This window comes from Cupressus sempervirens, chromosome 10, assembly GCF_028749045.1.
Source record: "Cupressus sempervirens isolate cs-2001-9-10 chromosome 10, ASM2874904v1, whole genome shotgun sequence".
Taxonomy (NCBI): domain Eukaryota; kingdom Viridiplantae; phylum Streptophyta; class Pinopsida; order Cupressales; family Cupressaceae; genus Cupressus; species Cupressus sempervirens.
The window spans coordinates 890,449,956-890,468,774 of record NC_143127.1 but is presented as its reverse complement, the minus strand read 5'-3'; the positions used below and the strand labels follow the sequence as shown (position 1 = coordinate 890,468,774).

The window sequence follows — 18,819 nt, the reverse complement described above, 5'->3', positions numbered from 1 at the left end:
TCAAATGACTTGAGAAATTCTTGCACCAAGACAAGCAAATAATGTAGGACAATAACCTATGCTGCTGCAATCATCAAACACATAGTTCACATATGACCAGTAGATCTCTGTCGCTGATATGATTTTCAACCATAGTTCCAAGAATCACGGCGATTCATGCGATTCACGCGATTCGGCGATTCGATTCAAGCCAAACGATTTTTTGTGAATCGGTGAATCGAATCAGCGATAAAGGGTTTATGAAATAAGTTACTCACTAAATTTCAAGGGTTTTTTTAATTTTCTGATTCATGGCCGATTCGATTCCGATTCATGGCCGATTCACGATTTGATTCGGCCTTGCCGATTCCGATCCGATTCCGATTCTTGTTACTTTGTTTTCAACACTCTATAGTCTGAGAAAATATATACAATTAAATAACACCTGAATTTAATTTAACACTTGCATGAAAAAGAGGTGAAAATTGCAAGTGTTGTGTTGAAAAAAGTGAAATGAGCAAAAGGAAGCATACATGGGGTAAAATTAGGTTCACAATTATTTTTTTAGTTTAAACAATGTTTTTTAATTAAGTGGGACACTTTTTTGGGCATCCACAGCATTGAGTACGCTGAGGTTTGTCCTAGGTCCAGCCCAAGCACCCAAATCCACTGCGGGTTCAGCTGGACCAAACCCACAATGAATTTGGGTGTTGGTGCCAAATCATAAACCTGAACCGAATGTGGATTGAACATTGTTGGCATTCAGTAGCTTAGAAAAAGAGTTGCAGCAATAGGAATAGCTTCCATACATTTCCTAGAGGAGCCATAACTCATATATAAGAAAATAGATCTGCCAGACAGCTGCCAGGGAATAATGTTGTTGATTGGAAAATAACTAGGATGTCGAACAGTCTTCCATAAGGTCAGCAATTTGGAAATTTAATTAATAGCTACATCGTTTGTAATTTCTTAAGAGTAGTGTTTTATATCAGCAATACCAAGAGTTATATAGAAACTCATTGTGATCATTTTCATGCAAAATTTTCTGTATCAATGAAGCTGATTTCACTATGAGATATGGAAACTAGTGTTATGTTGATTATTTACAACATCAATTCAAAATAGGTTTAAAAAAATCTCACACCAGCCTACTACAAAATGTTTGATAGAAGTTTGAAAAGAAAAAAATGGTTCAAATAGTCAGCTTGATTAAAATATTCCAGTAGGGGTTCTTACATCCCAGGTCTCACTCAAAATTTGGCCGATCAAGCTTTTAATTTAAGCATAAGCACCCTCATCTATTTGCATAAGCAAGAATTACTATTACCCATAAGCATTTCTATATCATTTCTGGCATGTCGTAATCCATCATTACAAAATAAAAATAAAAAATATCATGTATCTAGTTGCATATGATTAGCTTAATGGAACTGCGGCATAGAAAATCTACAATTGCTTGATTGTCAAATATACCAATTGCAGCAAGGCGGAGCTTTTTCTTTTGCACTTTTTCTTCCTTTGTCAATGGTTTCTTGAACCCAAGCTCTGATGTTGCCATTTCTTTCTCATTTTTCTGGGCTTCCAAACGTTCTTCAAAACTATATTCAATCATAGAAAATGATGATTTAGAGCTAAGCATGTATAGATTACATTAACACCCAGTAGTAATTCTCAATTATTGAAAAATGGTTTCGTCCAAATACCTGTTAAGAAAAAACTGTGCAGTTCGCCTCACAGCAGTCATGTCACTAGAAGGCACTAAAACGCCCATCTGAACCATGGCTTGTAACACCTACACATTATAAGACAGTTGCAACCTGAGTTTCTCACCTTGACATGAAAATTTCAAATTATTTAGAGACAATTTATTGCATACACAAATGTAAAAATGCGCATATGACAGTACATGTGAACCTATGTTCCCCCGAGTTTCCAGGACGGGGGCGGTAGGGGACAACGGGATGGATTTCCGGGACGGCAATTTTTTTTGCCGATTTTGGGGACGGGGGGGTACAGCAATCGGGGATGACAAAAGTGACATTTGTGTTTAAAAATTGGGGACGGATGCGAGTCCCCAATAAAGTCCCCGGGACGGAGACGTCTCCGTCCCCTAAACGCTGGCTTTTTTTGGCGGGGAGACGCGTCCCCGGGGAACATAGGTGTGAACATATATGTATATGCACATGCACATGCACATCTCTGTCTGCATGCACATGTGTGTTGGTATGTGTGTATTATAATTTCTATCACTAATTGGCACTAAAACACTCATCTGTACCATGACTTGTAACATTTGCACATTATAATCTGGTTGTAACCTGAGCTTTTCAACTTTATACATGATTACAAATTCAAATAACTTGATGAAAACGTTGATGCATGCACCAATGCATGTACAGCTGTGCATACAACTGCATGTGTAGATATGATTATTGTGTGTGGGCGGGTAGGTGTCTGTGAGCAAATGTGGATGTATGTGCCTCTGCATGTGCATGTATATGTGAATATATTTGTACTATGTGTTGTGCACATGCATGTGTCTGGATATATATGTATTTATTTTATTATTTTGTGTATAGATGTGGATGTATGCATGTGTACATGGGCATGAGGATGTGCATGGGTATGCCTGTGTAGATTAATTATGTATGTTGTGTGCATGTGTGTCTTAGTACATGTGTGCATGTGCATGGGTGTCTGTCTATGTTGGGATGGAAGTGCCTGTGTCTGCACATGCACAGGTATGTAAATATGTAGCAAGTACTTATGTATGCATGCATATATATGCGTTTATAATATATATAGATAGTAATCTAATTTACTATTACTGCAAGACAAAAGAATCATTGATTGTGGACTAGGTTCTTTCATGGTGTACAACAATGCAGTATACAGTTACAGCATATACATTGGATATGGAGATCGAGGACTATAAAATCTGCTATAACAATTATCACATGTCAGCACTGATCCCTTGAAATGGTATGGGAATATGTATTGGAAGTGATTGTTAAAGACCCTATAACAGGGAAAGTGAACATTTTGAGAGAGTGACCAAGTCAGTTGTAGTCATCATCCTTATATGTTATGAAGCCCACGGTGAACCAGGCAATGCAAGATGGAAACGCGTGCCCAGTGAATTTGAATGGAAACACTGCCTGGTTCTACAGACAACAGTAAAATGATGAGTCGTTCATATTTCATGATCATGATTGTATGTTTTTTACAGAATAGATGATAGTGATCTATGATAAATATGATAAATTCAGATCAACAGAATGAAATAGAATAACTAGAACAGAGAACAGACTTTGATACACAGTTCTGGTAAATTGAAGTTCAACCAATAAATAGAATGGACAGAAAAACAGATTTCAGCGATGGTGAGCTTTTGCAGTAGTTACTATTAAAGTAAAAGGTTTATTATCTTTTACTCACTCTTAAGATTTTACTATTGGAGTTTTGACTTTTGTCTCTTCATGACTATGACATTTAATATTTGTTTTCTTTTATTAAATGTCACATTATCTCTTTAGGGTTTCCTTTTTGAGAATGGTTGATCTCCTTTTATAAGAATTGATCCCCTTGTATTTTGTAACACTTCTTTCTCATTTTGTTCCTCTCTTGAATACAGTTTTCATCTTAAGAGCCACTCTTCTTTTTTTTCCTTCATTCTTCCATGTAACAGGTTATTTGTTTGCAGGTGATCATTGTGGCTTTTGTGAAGTTGGGTTTTGCATCTTTTTTGCACACCAACTTCTACATGGTATTAGAGCTCTTCCTGCAACTTCCTATTAGTGACTGAAGTTCAGTTTTGAAGCTTTCGGATTAAAGGGTTTCAAATACCCTTTTTCTAGGTTTTGAAGGGGGTCATTTTTTTGGTGCACTTTGAGTCCAAACGGACCTCACCATTGGACTCAGAAGGCCCAAAACCTCCCATTTTCATAAAAAGTTGGTCCATTTTGGACAAATTTACTGTTAAAAGCCTTTTTTTTCTTGCTTCATAATACGGTTTTTTTTGGATCTGGGGGGGTCAAATTTTTGGAGCATTTTGAGCCCAAATGGACCTCACTGGTGGACTATGAGTGCCCAAAAACCCCCATTTCCATATAAAAAAAGTCTTGTTTGGACACCGTTGGCTTTAGAGGCCTCGACACACCTTACGAGGCAAGAGAAAAAATTCAAAAAGGGTTGCCCACAGGCCACCATGTGGCAGCCTGTGACTAGCCTACTCGAGTAGCCTAGCGGTTGCCCAACAGCCGCTAACGGCAACCCCACCGCTAGCAACGGCCGCCACCCACCGACCGCCGTCAACCGTTGATTGTTGTCGGCCAACCACCCACTGCCTCCGTTGATCGCCACTTAGTCACGGCCCACCACCTGCTGCAGTTGCCATGTTGTCAAACTGTACAATGCCATGTTGTCACCTGCGGGTTCCAGCCACATGGCCCTTCATTCGACCAGCTGCAACACGACAGGTTTTGTAAAAGACACGTGGCACGTCAAGCCACATCAGCACTGCCACATGGCAAGTGCCACATCAGTTCTCCAATCCCACATGCCACATCATCCCGACACATGGCAGTCATGTCAGCACCCAATCACTTGCCACATCAGTAGGCCCTTTCTTGCTTGCGATGGCCAGATGACCCTCAAATTTAATGCAGTGAAGTGCTAAGGTCAGCACTGCATTAGCATTTTGGATGCCCTTCTAGGCCATAAGGAGCAACATTCAATTGTTTGCTCATAACTTGAGCATACGAACTCTGTTTTTGAAAAACGAGATATTGCAGGAAAGCTGGTTTCGAATCCATCATGATGGTGTAGGTTTCATCAGATTTTGATGTTGTTTAGGTACTTGTTTTCACTGTCAAAGGCCAATCTTCTTTTTTGCTCTTTGGGGGTCATATCTTTTGCGTCTGAGCTTCGTTTTCAGCGAACAAAAAGGCGTTGGAAAGTTCTTGCAGTGCTATATCCAGATCTACTGTACTCTTCATTAGAATATTTCGAAGGTACATAAGTCACTCAATTAAAGCTTTTTTGCTCTCCTTGTTGTATACGTGTTGCTTTTAGCTATTAGGGTTCAATATCTTGCATTGTGGGAGGTTGTTTTTCAATACATTGTTTCTATCATCTACTTCAATACAACATATATCTTTCAAAACCAAAACACCTTTTCTAAAACAATGGCCGAGACCTCTTCTTGTCTAGCTCTTCTTGATCAGCCTCTATTTCAAAGTCCGAGGGCATGGGTCTTATCTCTCTCAATATTGCAAACAGCTTACAGTTTCATCTTGATGAGTGTACTACTCCTCGGTAAATGTGGCTCAAGTTTAAGACCTTGTTTGGTACAGTTAGTGAGTTCAGGGGACTTCATCTTGAGGCAAAGCTTACATTACTAGTACCTTATTCTTTCCCCACCATTGAGGACTTTCTAATGAAATTCAAGCATCAGAGATCGCTGTTACAAGGTTGTGGTAAGACAAAGACATTTAAAGAATGCATTTTCTTGATACTGTTAAAGATTTGGGGAAACTTTCAGATTTTCTCCTCTACTTTTCACTCCACTATGGATGCATTGGGTACTCATTTCACCATGCCGACATTTGAGGAATTCTGTGATTGTTTGACTAGAGAACAAGCCAAGCTTTCCTAGTTGGATTCTCTATCAAGATCAAAAACCACGACATTAGTAGCACAATCATCTACAGTGAAGAAGAAGCAAACACCGAAGCCCAAGAAAGATTCAGTTGGTCATGAGCATTCCTCCAAGCCATCTACACAGTCTACTTACAAATTACAACCCAACCCTAAGAAAGGTAACTCTTCTAAATCTGGTGAGTCTTCCTCCAAGACTAAGAAGTTCACAAGCAATCCTTGCAGTTTTTGTGGCAAGGAAGGACATCCAATTTCCAGGTGTTGGAAAGGGTTAGAGGCTTTAGAGGACGTTGTGCAACAGTGTCACATCTCCTCTCCTCAGCCACCTTCCTCGTCTACGGGGAAGGGACATGCTCTTTATGCATGAGCCTTGTCTTTGTGATCATCTTGGATAATTGATTCTAGTGCTTCGCACCATATGACTCACTCACTTGTTCATAATGCCACATCACATATTGCAATTGGTGATTCTATACAGCTCCCAGTTCTTGGTTCAGGTTCAATCTCACTAGATGGTGGTTCTCTTCAGAACGTTCTTCTAGTTCTTGACATTTCTATGAACCTTCTTTCAGTTTATTAGATTTGCCTTTCTGGCTCTGGTAAGACAGTTGAGTTCTCACCTTAGTTGCCGATTCGTGACACGAATCTGATTCGGGTACGTGAATCGGATCCGTGGATTCAGGATTTTTTTTTTCCCAATTATGATTCGTGGAGGATTTGTGCATATATATATATATATATATATATGCGCATTATATATACTAAAAAATAAGAGAAATATACATAATTCTAAAACTAAATCATTTCATAGTATGAATCTATGATTCTAGTATGCATCTATGAATCTAGTATACTTGATCAATGACATTGATAATTAATCTATTTTCACGATTATAAAGAAAATCAACACGTTCACATTGAATTACTGAAAGTGAAAATTTGTAACATTCAAAATATAGATTATTAAACTTAAAGTTTATAACATGATTTACTCATAAAAGAGTCAAGAGTCAACACTAAAGTTTTTTATTTAATCATCAAATGGATTTTCAAGAAAATCCGCATCAGAGGGGTATTGGTGAGCTGCAAGTGCTGCATCTGTATCAGTAGAGGAACCCAAACCACTAGTAGTAGAGGGGATTGTTAACTCATAATCCTCCTCCTCATCATCCACATCAATCAAAGTGGATCTAGCAAGATCCCGGATGGTCATATCTAAATCAGGAGTCTCGGGTGCTACATCCCAAAGCTTTTTGGGCCCCTTCTTGTACTTAGGGTCCTTCCGTGACAACAAGCGCAAATTGTTGTGAATGAACACAAGGTCTTCTAATTTTTTTGGAGCCAACCGGTTGCATTTGATTGAGTGGATAAAGGAGTAAGTACTCCAATTCCGCTCAGCGGCAGAAGAGCTGGCAACCTAAAGAGAAATAAAAAATTATCAATACAACAATCAAGATAAATAAATTAAATAATAAATTCAAGGAATTGAGAATGTTAACCTTAAGCTTAATTTTACAAACTTACTTGGGATAGGACCTTTATGGCAAGAGGTTGGAGGTATGTGAAGGCTTGCCCATGAAGGTACCACCATTTGATGGCACCCATCCTGCTTTGGTCTGCTATGGCAATAGGGTCGAAATCCTCACCTGAGTTGAAAGCAGCAAATTCACTCCTCACAATTGCCCCAATCTCTAGATCTTGGAATATCTTAGCTAGTGCCCTCTTATACCCATTTGCAACCTCTGCATCTTTAAATGGTGGCACTCTACCTGGAAGGCGAAGTACATCTGCACTATAGTACCCGGGGATAACAAAAGACAATTGAACACTATCAAATATCAATAGCACAAACATTGGATAAAATAAGCACAAACATTTGATAAGAACTACAGTACCTCGGGGATAGAGCATATGCAAGGAGGTGCAAAGGTGTGGTCATCTTGTTCCATCGATGATGAACAATTTTTTCCACCTTCTTGTAAAGGGTGTCCTCAGGATCATTCTCCCTCCTATGTATGACCTAAGATATGAAATATGAATAATAATTATAATTATTGAATATGTCAATTTAAACTTTAGAATCTAGATATCTCTCAAATAAAAAATTGTTGTAAAAGAGCGTAAAACTTACCATTTTAATTTTTTCCAGCATACTATCCATGGAATCATAAATATCCCCAAGGCATGGCTCATCACTATCTGCGAAGCGAAGCATTGCCATTATTGGATCGGTGATTTCCAACACATAACTCACAAGACTCCACCAATCCTCATCTAGTATCATTCTTCTCACATTTAAAGCCCTTGCTGTATTGGAATTCTTCCAAATGCCCCATTGGGGGCTAATGACCATATGCTTCAATGCTTCTTTTACCTTCACAAGTCGTCTCAAGACGATTGTGTGAGAGGCAAAGCGGGTTTCAGCAACCTAAGAACATGTTAAACTCAAGTTAGTAAAACATTTAAAAATTAAAACATGTTAATGTAAACAACAACAAAAATTAATAATTGTGGAATCCAATAATATTCAATTATATATTAAATATAAAAATTTACCTTCAATAACTCCAAGTTTGAGAAACTCCTAAAAATTGCTTGTGACATGTGGTGATTTGTCACAAACATTTGAATCTCTTCAGCTTCCCCATATATCCTTTTCACCCAATCTATTTCCGTGACCACTTGGACAACATTATCAGGACCCACTGACTCTATGGCATCAATGAGAATGCGTGAAATAAATTTTGCATCTTTCACTTGCCCTTCACAATCAACTGCCTTCAAGAACATTGCCCCCTTAGGGCATACAGCAATAACATTGATCAATGGACGGTTTCTACAATCTTTCCAACCATCCGAAATAATAGACACACCCGATTGAACCCAAAAATCTCTTATTGGTTGAAGTTGAGCCTCTACATTTCTCCTCTCATCATGTAATATGGTAGTGTGCAACTTCTCATAACCAGGCGGTTTGTAACCATGGGGTGCATCATTTATTGCTTCCACCATCTCCCTAAAATAAGGTGATCTAGCAAAATTAAATGAAACACCATTTGCAATTAAACAACGTCCAATTTTGTGATCAGCAATGTCTCTTTTCAATTTGGAATGCCCTATCTAGTGGGCCTCTCTTGCGGGTGAGTGGAGATGGGTCTTCATCTTCATCATTTGTAGTTGGGATAAGCAAAAAAGGATGTGTTCTTGTGTTTGTTTGATCAGATGATGGTGTTGGTATATTTGTTTTTTTGGAAGCACCATGTTTTGCTTTTGCAACTGCTCTATTAGCATCATCTTTCTTTTTTGCTAATGCTGCTATTTGTGCAGCTGGTAATCCCTTCTTATCACTACCTTGACACATGTGAATTCCTTCACCCGCAAGGCCCAAAAAATGTAGTTTCACTCAGGAATAGGAGCTTCTGTGTTGTATGTTGCAAAAATTACATTTCCATATGTATGCCCCACCCTCAGGACATTGTGCAACTCTTGTTGTGTGTCTCCATAAAGGAGACCCCCTATCAATTTTGAAGCTTGGTGATGCAGCCCCACCCCCACCCACTGAGCCTTGACTACTCATTGTTCTATTCTTGCAATCTAGAAAAAAAAAGTGAAAGAAAACCATGCTTCACACTTGCACAAAAACTTGAAAATTTGGAAAACTAAAAATAAATCAATAATCTATGAAAGAATTCAAGAATATGGTTGAAATGCATACCTTAAACACTTCTTGCAAGGTATTTGAAGCTCCACAACCGATCTCCTTCGAATCCAAGCACTTCACTTCAAACTAGCAAGTATGAGAGAGCAAAATGAGAGAGCAAAATAGAGAGCAAAATAGAGAGCAAATGAACTTGCATTGTGATTTAGAGGGTTGTTTTTAGGGTTTAGGGCCTTTAGGGCAAAAAAAAAACATTAAAAAATGATAATGGGCCCACGTTTTTGCAAGTTCCTCCTGTCATTGCTGCGGATTCACGTGGATCCGCGCGTGGATCCTCACGGATCCATACGTGGATCCGGATCCGAATCGAACCCGAGTCCGGATCCGGCCATTTCCAGGCGAATCCGGTAACTAAGATTCTCACCACATGATGTGGTTATCCGAGATCTCCTTGATCCTAATTCATTTATTGCTACTGGTAGTGTGGATCCCCAGTCTCACTTATACCGATTTGATGGCTTTGAGTGTTCAGAAAGTGTGGGTTCTTCTCTTGTTGCACATGTAGACTTTGTAAGCAAGCTTTGGCATGAGCATTTTGGACATGTCAACTACCGCTATTTACGGTAAATGAGTACAGAGGCACTTGTTTTTGAGCTACCACAGATCTCTTGCACTGATGGTGTTTGTTATGGATTCGTTCTTGGCAAGCATCATCGAGATCCCTTTTCTTCAGGAATAGCTAGTCGTGTTAAGACACCCTTGGAGTTGGTTCATAGTGATCTTATGTCCTTTCCTACTCCGTTTTTGGGGGCCCGCTATGTGCTCACATTCATTGATGACTTCTCTAGACGTACATGGGTGTAATTTCTTAAGTACAAATCTGATGTCTTCGATTCCTTCTGAATCTTTAAGAATTTTGTGGAGAAGCAATCTGGTTTTTCTCTCAGACGGATATGCACAGATAATGGGGGTGAGTATGTGAATTAGGCATTCAAAGATTTTTGCATTGAGCATGGTTTACTACATCAGGTTTTAGTTCCACACACCCCTCAATAGAATGGTGTTGCCAAGAGAAAGAACAAAACCTTACGGGAGATGACAAATTGCATGATTTAGTCACGAGATATGCAATCTTCATTTTGGGTTGAAGTAATCAATTGTGCCAACTACATTCAGAATCGGATGCCCCACAAGGCATTGCAACAGATGACTCTTGACGAGGCTTGGTCTCATGCCAAGCCCAATGTTTCTACATTTTGAGTTTTTAACAGTAAGGCATGGGCTTTTATTCTAGATGCTCAGAGGAAATCTATGGAGAAGAGTCGACCACTCATCTTTGTTGGCTACTCTGAGGATGTGAAGGCATATAGGTTGTTTGATCTTGGGTCCAGAGACGTCTTGTTTCAACGAGATGTCCAGTTTGATTAGCACTTTCCCCTTCCAAATTCTCCCTCCTTGGATTACCCCTCATTGCCTACTCCTTCCTCTTCATCTCTAGAGGATGATGTAGATGATGATCCACCATATCCACCTCCTCCACCACCACCAATTGCTCCACCTTCGTCCAAGTGGGCCTGTGTTACAATTGAGTCAGATGGTCCTTTGGCAAGAGATCCTACAGATACCCATTGTACTTGAGCTCAAACATCTGGTTCTAGTCTTTTGAGTCATGCTATTTCCGCAGATCCATAGAGCTTCTCAGAGGTGACCGGACATCTAGAGTGGGATTTGGCTATGGATGAGGAGTATTCTTCTTTGATCAAGAATCACACTTGGGATCTTTGTACTCTTCCAAAAGGAAGAAAGTTGGTTAAGTGTAAGTGGTTGTACCATACCAAATATGTTGTAGATGGCTCTATTGATAAGTACAAGGCATGTCTTGAAGGGATTCTCGTAGGTTGAGGTTATTGATTACTCTGAGACTTCTGCCCCTGTCACCAAGTTGAATTCTACTTGCTTTGTCCTTTCACTAGCAGCTTCACAGGGATGGTCGATCTTTAGATGGATGTGAAGAGTGCATTCTTGCATGGTGATCTTCATGAGGAGATCTATATGGAGCAACCTCAGGGCTTTGTGCAAGATGCTTCATTAGTTCGTAGGCTTCGACGTTCATTGTATGGTCTCAAACAAGCCCCTTGAGCTTGGTATGAGAAGATGGACTCGTTCTTGCTTTCTACTCACTTCACATGCTGTCATTGTGATCATACAGTATACATTCAGCGTCAGGGAGTTGATATTGTGATACTTGTTCTCTATGATAATGATCTCATCATTACCGGTAGTTCATCCTCCATGATTCAGAGCATTCAAAGAGCATTGATGGAGTGATTTGAGATTAAAGATCTTGGTCTTCTGCACTATTTTTTTGGGCCTACAGGTTACTCAAACTTTCGATGGTATTTCCATCAATTAGCAAAAGTATGCTCATGATATGGTCCAACGCTTCAACATGCTTGATTGCAAGCTTGCCACTACACCATTTCAGTTTAGTGTTGTCTTGTCTACCACTTGCCCTACGGCTTCAGTGGATCTCAATTTATAGCATCAGTTGGTTGGTAGTTTGTTGTACCTAAGACATACTCGTCCATGATCTCTCCTTTGCGGTTGGTCTTGTTTCTCAGTTTTCCCATGATCCTCATGAGAGCCATTGGCAAGTTGCCAAATGTATCTTGAGGTACATTTAGGGCACTGCACATTTTGGAATTCACTACATTACAGGATCCCCACACATTGTTGGCTTTACTGACTCAGATTGGGTCGGTGATGCTGATGATAGGAAGTCTACTTTTGGCTTTGTTTTCTCTCTTGTCTTTGGTCCTATCACGTGGTCTTGCAAGAAGCAGTCTGCTATTGCATTATCCTCTACAGAGGCCGAATGTCGAGCAGTGGTGTTAGCTAGTTAGGAGATCTTGCGGCTTCGATAGTTGATGACTGAGTTTGCATTTCCTCCTGATAGTCCCAGTATGCTTTGGTGTGACAATCAAAGTGCCATACATATTTCTCGCAACCAAGTGGAGCATCAATGTACTAAGCATATCAAGATCTTCATTCACTTCATCCGACGGTTGATTCAGGATGGTGTTCTCCTCTTGGAGTACATTCCTACGGAAGCGCAAGTTGTTAACATCTACACTAAATCCTTTGCATCGCCGCACTATCTTCAATTGCACACCATGCTTGGGGTGAAGGAAGTTGTCCTTGGGGGGTCTTAGTGAGGCCTTCCTTTCTTTCATGTTTCTTAGTATGTTTTTCTCATCTCTTTTTGGACTAGAGATTTTCCCATTCGGTTTTCTCTATTTCTCCACTTTATAAAGATTTGGTTATGATTGGGTACCTAATCAGGTCTTGTTGCCAGGACCCAAGTTTCCTTCTGCATTGTAGTTTCCTTTCTTTTGTTTGTATTGTTTGTTGTTGCATTGTCACTCATCTTAAGAGGGTGTGTTTGAGTAAAAGGTTTATTATCTTTTACTTACTCTTAAGATTTCACTATTGGAGTTTTGACTTTTGTCTCTTAATGAATGTGACATTTAATATTTGTTTTCTATTATTAAATGTCACATTATCTCTTTAGGATTTCCTTTTTCAGAATTGTTAATCTCCTTTTATAAGGATTGATCCCCTTGTATTTTGTAACACTTCTTTTTCATTTTGGTCCTCTCTTGAATACAACTTTCATTTTGAGAGTCACTCTTCTCTTCTTTGATTCATTCTTCCATGTAATAGGTTATTTGCTTGTAGGTGATCATTGTGGCTTTTGTGAAGTTGGGTTTTACATCTATTTTGCACACTAACTTCTACAGTTACTTTATTGAAATTTAACATATGTTGATCTTTAACAACATAAACATCACAGTGGAAAATGTATTAAAAAGAACAGATGACTATCCCAGTTCTAATCTCATTAAGATGCAATATCAAAGATAAACAATCAACGGAGAGAGGAATATCATAAACTGAAGGTTGGTCACACTACACAATGTCCCGATTCTTCCAAGAGTAAGAAACAACCTTAAGAAATGAATCTAATTCCTAAAGGAGACTAATAAATTTTGGCTTTGTTACAGATCTTTATTGGTCTTAGACTAATAATAAATATGCATGCACTCTGATGGTTCGTTGGAATAAAGTAGAGAGTGGCCATGAAAGATCATTAAGTCCATCCCATAATTTCCACATATATGACTTAACTTCTGAATAAAAGTTCCAATTAAATAATAAAATGCTCTTAGTTTATAATCAGCCATAAATGCCTTCATCAAGAATAGATGTATAGTGGAGGGCATTTCAGAGCAATCACAGGAAGGAGAAGATAGCATGATATCTGTCTCAAAACATAACATCAGAAAACCCAGGATGGCATAACAATTTTTAACCAATCAAGGAACTAGACTTTAACCAATTGGGTTGCATTAATTTCAGATCTAATAGTGCAGAGCTGACTTGTAGCAATCATTTATTTTAGTGGAATGCTTTGACTATTATAGAATCTAGCTATTCAAAATAAAGTGTGGTGTAGTCAGACTATCAATCACTCAATCCTGCTCACACTGTTATAGAAAACATAATTATCACACTTGTCTTGAATATCAGAAAGATCTGTATCAGATATTTGGCATGTACTTCAGGTATTACAAGTTTCAATAAGTGTCATACCATTCGATCACCTTGTTGTGATGTGGAGCCTAATCAGACTCCGAGGTTTATTTGGCGCGGTTTGCCTCCAAATTATTTCTACGAGGGTTTGGGGGCAGTGCCCCCAAGATGGGGTCAAGAGCCAAAAATGCCCTTATATTGTAAAAAGCGTCAGCTGCTATTTTCCCTATTGGATGACTTATTCTAGCTCGAATTTTATAAGCAACAAAAGCTTGTATAAAAAAGCTTAGGGTTAGGGATTTCATAATGTAATGGTGACATTGTAGCTTCTTGCAGCGGCATTGAGCTATAAGGGATTGCAGATTATAATCACTGGATAATAATAATATTGGACTTGCTGTTGGTGGACGTAGCCTAGGGATTGGGTGAACCACGCTAAATCTTGGGGTCTTGTATTGCGATCTACTATTTTCTGGTATTGGTTATATTTGGATGTAACTGTTATTTCTGTCTGAGGTTAATCCTAACACACCTAAATCAAAAACTCGGAAAAGATAAACAAAAGAGATTTTATAATCTAAAATTTCATTAATTCTTCAATATATTTAAGATGAAGATAACCTTATTAGGATCCTTCTCATACACTCCATAAAAAACTTCCAAAAGCCCTTCTCTAATGTTTGGATTAATGCTGCATATGAAAGGTGCACATCAAATTAGCATCATTTTAAAGTCAATGCCTACATCAAATCAAACAAAATCCAGCAACAAATAATGTATATAAGCTTATGTGCATTTCAAGGTTGAACATATCACCTTCCCATCATGCCAAAATCATAAAAAATGAGTCGACCTCCATTTGCATCGTCTACAGCTATATTTCCAGGATGCTTCATGCAAAATATAAGATAATTAGCCCTCTTGATACAATAGCTACATGAAAACCATCATAAATTAACATTAGTGCTAGCAGTAGAACCAATCTAATGGAAGTTTGCTTATATCAGTAGCAATATATGTCTTCGAATAAATGACAATGACAGAGATCCAAACCTTTCATTTTTTTTGGATAAGCATAATTATACAAATGATACCAAAAAGTGGGTAAAGAAGCATCTCAAAAACTCAGTGCCACTCGCTAATCATATGCCGAAACTACAAGCACACAAAGAAAGAAAACCATGCACACTAAAGAAACCAAACCAGCATTTATAAGATTTAGAATTAATAAAATTACATTTTCCAATCTAGTTTTTGTAAAAATTGTTTGTAAACAAAGAGAGGAATACTTACCAATACATAGGCATATCCATAACAAGTCAAAGGGTATTGTCAACTGCAATCTCAGAAGGCTGGAGTTAGATATCATCAATTTGTACCTATGTTACCAATACTAGAACTGGCTAAGTTTAAGGTTTGTTGGTTAACTTCATGCTTTCGGCCCAAAAAAATGTTGATTCCATAACTTTATAACATACTGATCTGATTACAGATCGCACTGATCTGTTCTTTCTTAATCCCTACCAAAGTCTCTATTTATATTGTCTTATCCTCCTTGTAGGGATCGGTGCCAATCCTGAAGTAACTATTTTATAACTAATCTCCTTGATTAGTTTGGGAACTAAACTATTCTTCTTGGAAAGTCGCCGATCTTTAGAAGAAGGTTTTATTTTGACTTTGGAAAAGACATGTCCTTTGTAAGGACATGCCCAATGGTTTTATACTTATGTAGGGTGTGGTTGAAGTTTAAGGACACACAAGCAATTAGAAGTCTGCTCCTTGATCAACTCTTCCCTCTAGACAATTCGCAGATACAAAAATTATCTCCAGAATTATAAGTATTAATTCACACAAGTCTAAACATTGAAGATTATACTCTGAAGTATAAGAATAAGACATAAACTAACTATGATATATTACTGAATTTGTAGAAGATTTACATGGTATTAGAGCTCTGGTAGTCGAACCTAGGCTCTGCAAATTGAATAATCAGACTTGATATATATCTAGCATCATTCTCCTATCTTCAATGGCATACACAATCAGACTCGAGGATAGGTTTGATGGGAAAGAACACTTTGATGCTTGGAAATTCAGCATCATGATGATTCTTGAAGAAAATGATGTAAAACAATTTGTTGATTCAGCATCCAAACAACCTATTGTTGAACCTCATAAAACGATTTGGAGTAAAGGAAATAGGAAAGCCATTCAGATCATATTAGATGGAGTGAAAAAAGATATAGTACCCATGCTAACGAAACATCAAACAACATCTGATATGATGAATGCATTATAAAATGCATATGAGGTTAACAATGCAACTAGAGTTCTCGCACTAAAAAGACAACTAAATCACATACAAATAAAGAACAGAGAAACAATGAATTCTTACTTCCTAAGGGTCGCCAGCCTAAGAGATAAACTTGCAAAAATAGGAACCATCATTAATGACATGGAACTAACACTAATGGCTATAGATGGATTACTAGATTCATGGGAAACATTTGCACAAGGAATAAGTGGTAGAGATAATCTTCTTGACTTCAATAGACTTCAAGGAGATTGTCTTCAAGAAGAATCTAGAAAACTTAAGAAAGGAGGAAAATTGAAAACGAAAGATGAAGAACTTCATGCTCTTAATACAAATTCCTATAAAGGCAAGAAGAAGCACTTCAAGAAGAAAAGAAGTAATCAAAAGAATGACAAACCTAAGAAAGATCTATCCAAAATAGAATGCTTTAGATGCGAAAAGTTTGGACACTACAGATCTAATTGCCTTGAGAATTCTAAACAAGTGAACTATACAAACGTTACTAGGGAACAAGATAACTATGATCCTGAGAATTGTGTATTGTATTTGGCATTATCAAATGAAGTCTCAAGTAAAGCATGGGTGATTGATAGTGGATCATCTCGACATATTACAGGATAAAAAGAAGCACTAGACTCTATATTAGAAAAGGTTAATGGCGAAATCACCATCGGTGATAATTCAACACAATCCGTCAAAGGAATTCAAAATTGCACCTTGAATCTAGAGTCGAGTAGTTCTCTTCTTCTCAAAGGAGTACTCTATGGACCAGGAATAAAAAGGAATCTAATCCTGGTTGCAACACTTGAAGATGATGGACATAATGTTGCATTCATAGACAGTAAAAAGTCATAACCTGGGCTAAGAACTCCTCATTTAAGAAAGCAAAATTGATTGGTCAAAGAAAAGGGTATTTGCATGAATTAAATTCAGAACTTAGTCGACCTATTCAAGCCTTTATTCATGAAGCTACAGCTATAAACGAAATGTGGCACAAAAGGTTAGGACATCTAAATTTCAAAACCTTATCAACTATGGAGAAGATGGTTACCGGTTTACCTAAACTGAATAAAGATCACTCAAGCATATGCAAAGGATGCACTTAGGGTAAGAACACCAAAAGTCCATTTCATGATAGCACTAGAAAAACTAACAATGTTTTGGAACTAATCCACTTAGATTTATGTGGACCTATGTTTGTTTCTTCTCTTGGAGGATTCCGGTACTATATACTTTTTATAGATGACTTCTCTAGGATAACTTCAATTTACTTCTTAAAATGCAAGGAATCAAAAGAAATCCTGAAGAGATTTAAAAAATTTAAAACCTTAACTGAAAACTTATCAAGACATAAAATTCAAACTCTTAGGATTGATAATGGAGGGGAATACACCTCAGATTTGTTTAAAAGGTTTTGCAAAGAAACAAGAATTAAGAGGGGAGTATACCGTTACCCGCAACAAAACAAGGTAGTAGAAAGGAAGAATAGAGTAATTATAGAAGCTGCAAGAGCTGTGAAATTTGATCAAAATCTAGAAATATATCTTTAAGCAGAAGCCTCTTGTACTATTGTCTATATTCAAAAACAAAAGTCCTCACTCCTACCTTAGAGATAAAACTCCTGAAGAAATCTTTACTAAGGTTAAACCCAATATAAGTCATCTTAGGATTTTTGTGTCCCCAGTATATATACATGTTCCAAAAGAAAAGAGCACTAAGTTAGAATCCTCCAAGAAGTATTTTTGTAGGGTTTAGTGAAACATCTAAAGCATATAAGATTTTCATACTTGGTCAGAAAAATATTGAGCTTAGTAGGGATGTAATTTTTGTAATGTTCCCTTTTGGAACATTAGAAACATTGAAGTCTTATTTTATGCAATATTAAATTGACTCTGAGACATAGGCTCAAAATATTAAAAAGGTCGATTTAATGTTATATAAAGGACAAAGGGGCAAGGAGGAACAAGACGAAATGTCTTAGGGTAATTAAAGAGCCACAAGGGAATAAGACAAAAACCAGAGAGGAGCCGAAGTGTCTTCGTTTGCGAATTAAAAGGGGAAAGAGGCTCACTGTTGGATATGCTTGATATTATTATTCAGTTCAGTATTCTCTCTTGTGAGAGTCTAAGGAAGCTTCATCCTTTCCGCTAGTTGGAGGACGTAGCCCCTTGTGCTAGCAGGTAGTGGACACAAACCCATTGTCCCGGGAAACATCTTTCAGATTTTTCATTCACGCTTACAGGTTATTATCCTAGTTTTCCAATCTGACTATTAAATCTGTATGTAAGATTGGATTATGATTTGTTGGTTATTGTATTGCTGTTGTATAATGCAATAACGTGTTTTAGGAGTATTGAAGGATTGCTGGTTATATCCTACTGATTTGTAATGCATTTTCATATGCTTGAATCTTTAATATCATTCTGGGGTAGAGGGATTTATTTTAGAAAGTACTGGTTTTCTATTGTTGTTTGTATTACATCTGCTAGTGCATGCATTCTGAATAGTTTTTTCAAGAAAGAGTTGATCGAGTACCTATCTGGGTTATTGTTTGTATTTTACATTACTGGTTATTTGCAAGGTAGTTTCGTATATTCATGATTCTGAGGTTAACTTG

General features: G+C 37.8%; 3 protein-coding genes across 3 annotated transcripts in view; all 3 read right to left on the bottom strand.

Moving 5' to 3' along the window:
- ATH13 (ABC2 homolog 13) overlaps positions 1–18,819 on the bottom strand; it is a 214,946-nt gene that overhangs the window by 25,520 nt on the left and 170,607 nt on the right. Inside the window, exons 10-13 of the mRNA XM_089805163.1 lie at positions 14,705–14,778; positions 14,510–14,579; positions 1,683–1,771; positions 1,453–1,577 (exon numbers count right to left, since the gene is read on the bottom strand). Of these exons, the coding sequence (XP_089661289.1) occupies positions 1,453–1,577; positions 1,683–1,771; positions 14,510–14,579; positions 14,705–14,778 (358 nt within the window). The remainder of the gene's footprint in view (positions 1–1,452; positions 1,578–1,682; positions 1,772–14,509; positions 14,580–14,704; positions 14,779–18,819) is intronic.
- Positions 6,576–7,433, bottom strand: LOC149536849 (uncharacterized). Its single transcript, XM_089805165.1, has 2 exons — positions 7,162–7,433; positions 6,576–7,054 (listed from the first exon to the last, which is right to left on the bottom strand). The coding sequence occupies exons 1-2, from the start codon at positions 7,240–7,242 to the stop codon at positions 6,668–6,670; spliced, it is 468 nt and encodes a 155-aa protein (XP_089661291.1). The 5' UTR covers positions 7,243–7,433; the 3' UTR covers positions 6,576–6,667.
- Positions 7,447–8,128, bottom strand: LOC149536848 (uncharacterized). Its single transcript, XM_089805164.1, has 2 exons — positions 7,769–8,128; positions 7,447–7,657 (listed from the first exon to the last, which is right to left on the bottom strand). Exons 1-2 carry the CDS (start codon positions 7,988–7,990, stop codon positions 7,469–7,471), a joined length of 411 nt encoding a protein of 136 aa, XP_089661290.1. The 5' UTR covers positions 7,991–8,128; the 3' UTR covers positions 7,447–7,468.

Bases quoted from the DNA above. Each gene is read 5' to 3' on its own strand.
- LOC149536849 (XM_089805165.1), bottom strand. From the start codon at position 7,242: ATGGGTGCCATCAAATGGTGGTACCTTCATGGGCAAGCCTTCACATAC. The intron at 7,055-7,161 runs GTAAGTTTGTAA...ATTTCTCTTTAG, and splicing joins CCATAAAGGTCCTATCCCAA to GTTGCCAGCTCTTCTGCCGC.
- LOC149536848 (XM_089805164.1), bottom strand. From the start codon at position 7,990: ATGGTCATTAGCCCCCAATGGGGCATTTGGAAGAATTCCAATACAGCA. The intron at 7,658-7,768 runs GTAAGTTTTACG...TTCATATCTTAG, and splicing joins TGCTGGAAAAAATTAAAATG to GTCATACATAGGAGGGAGAA.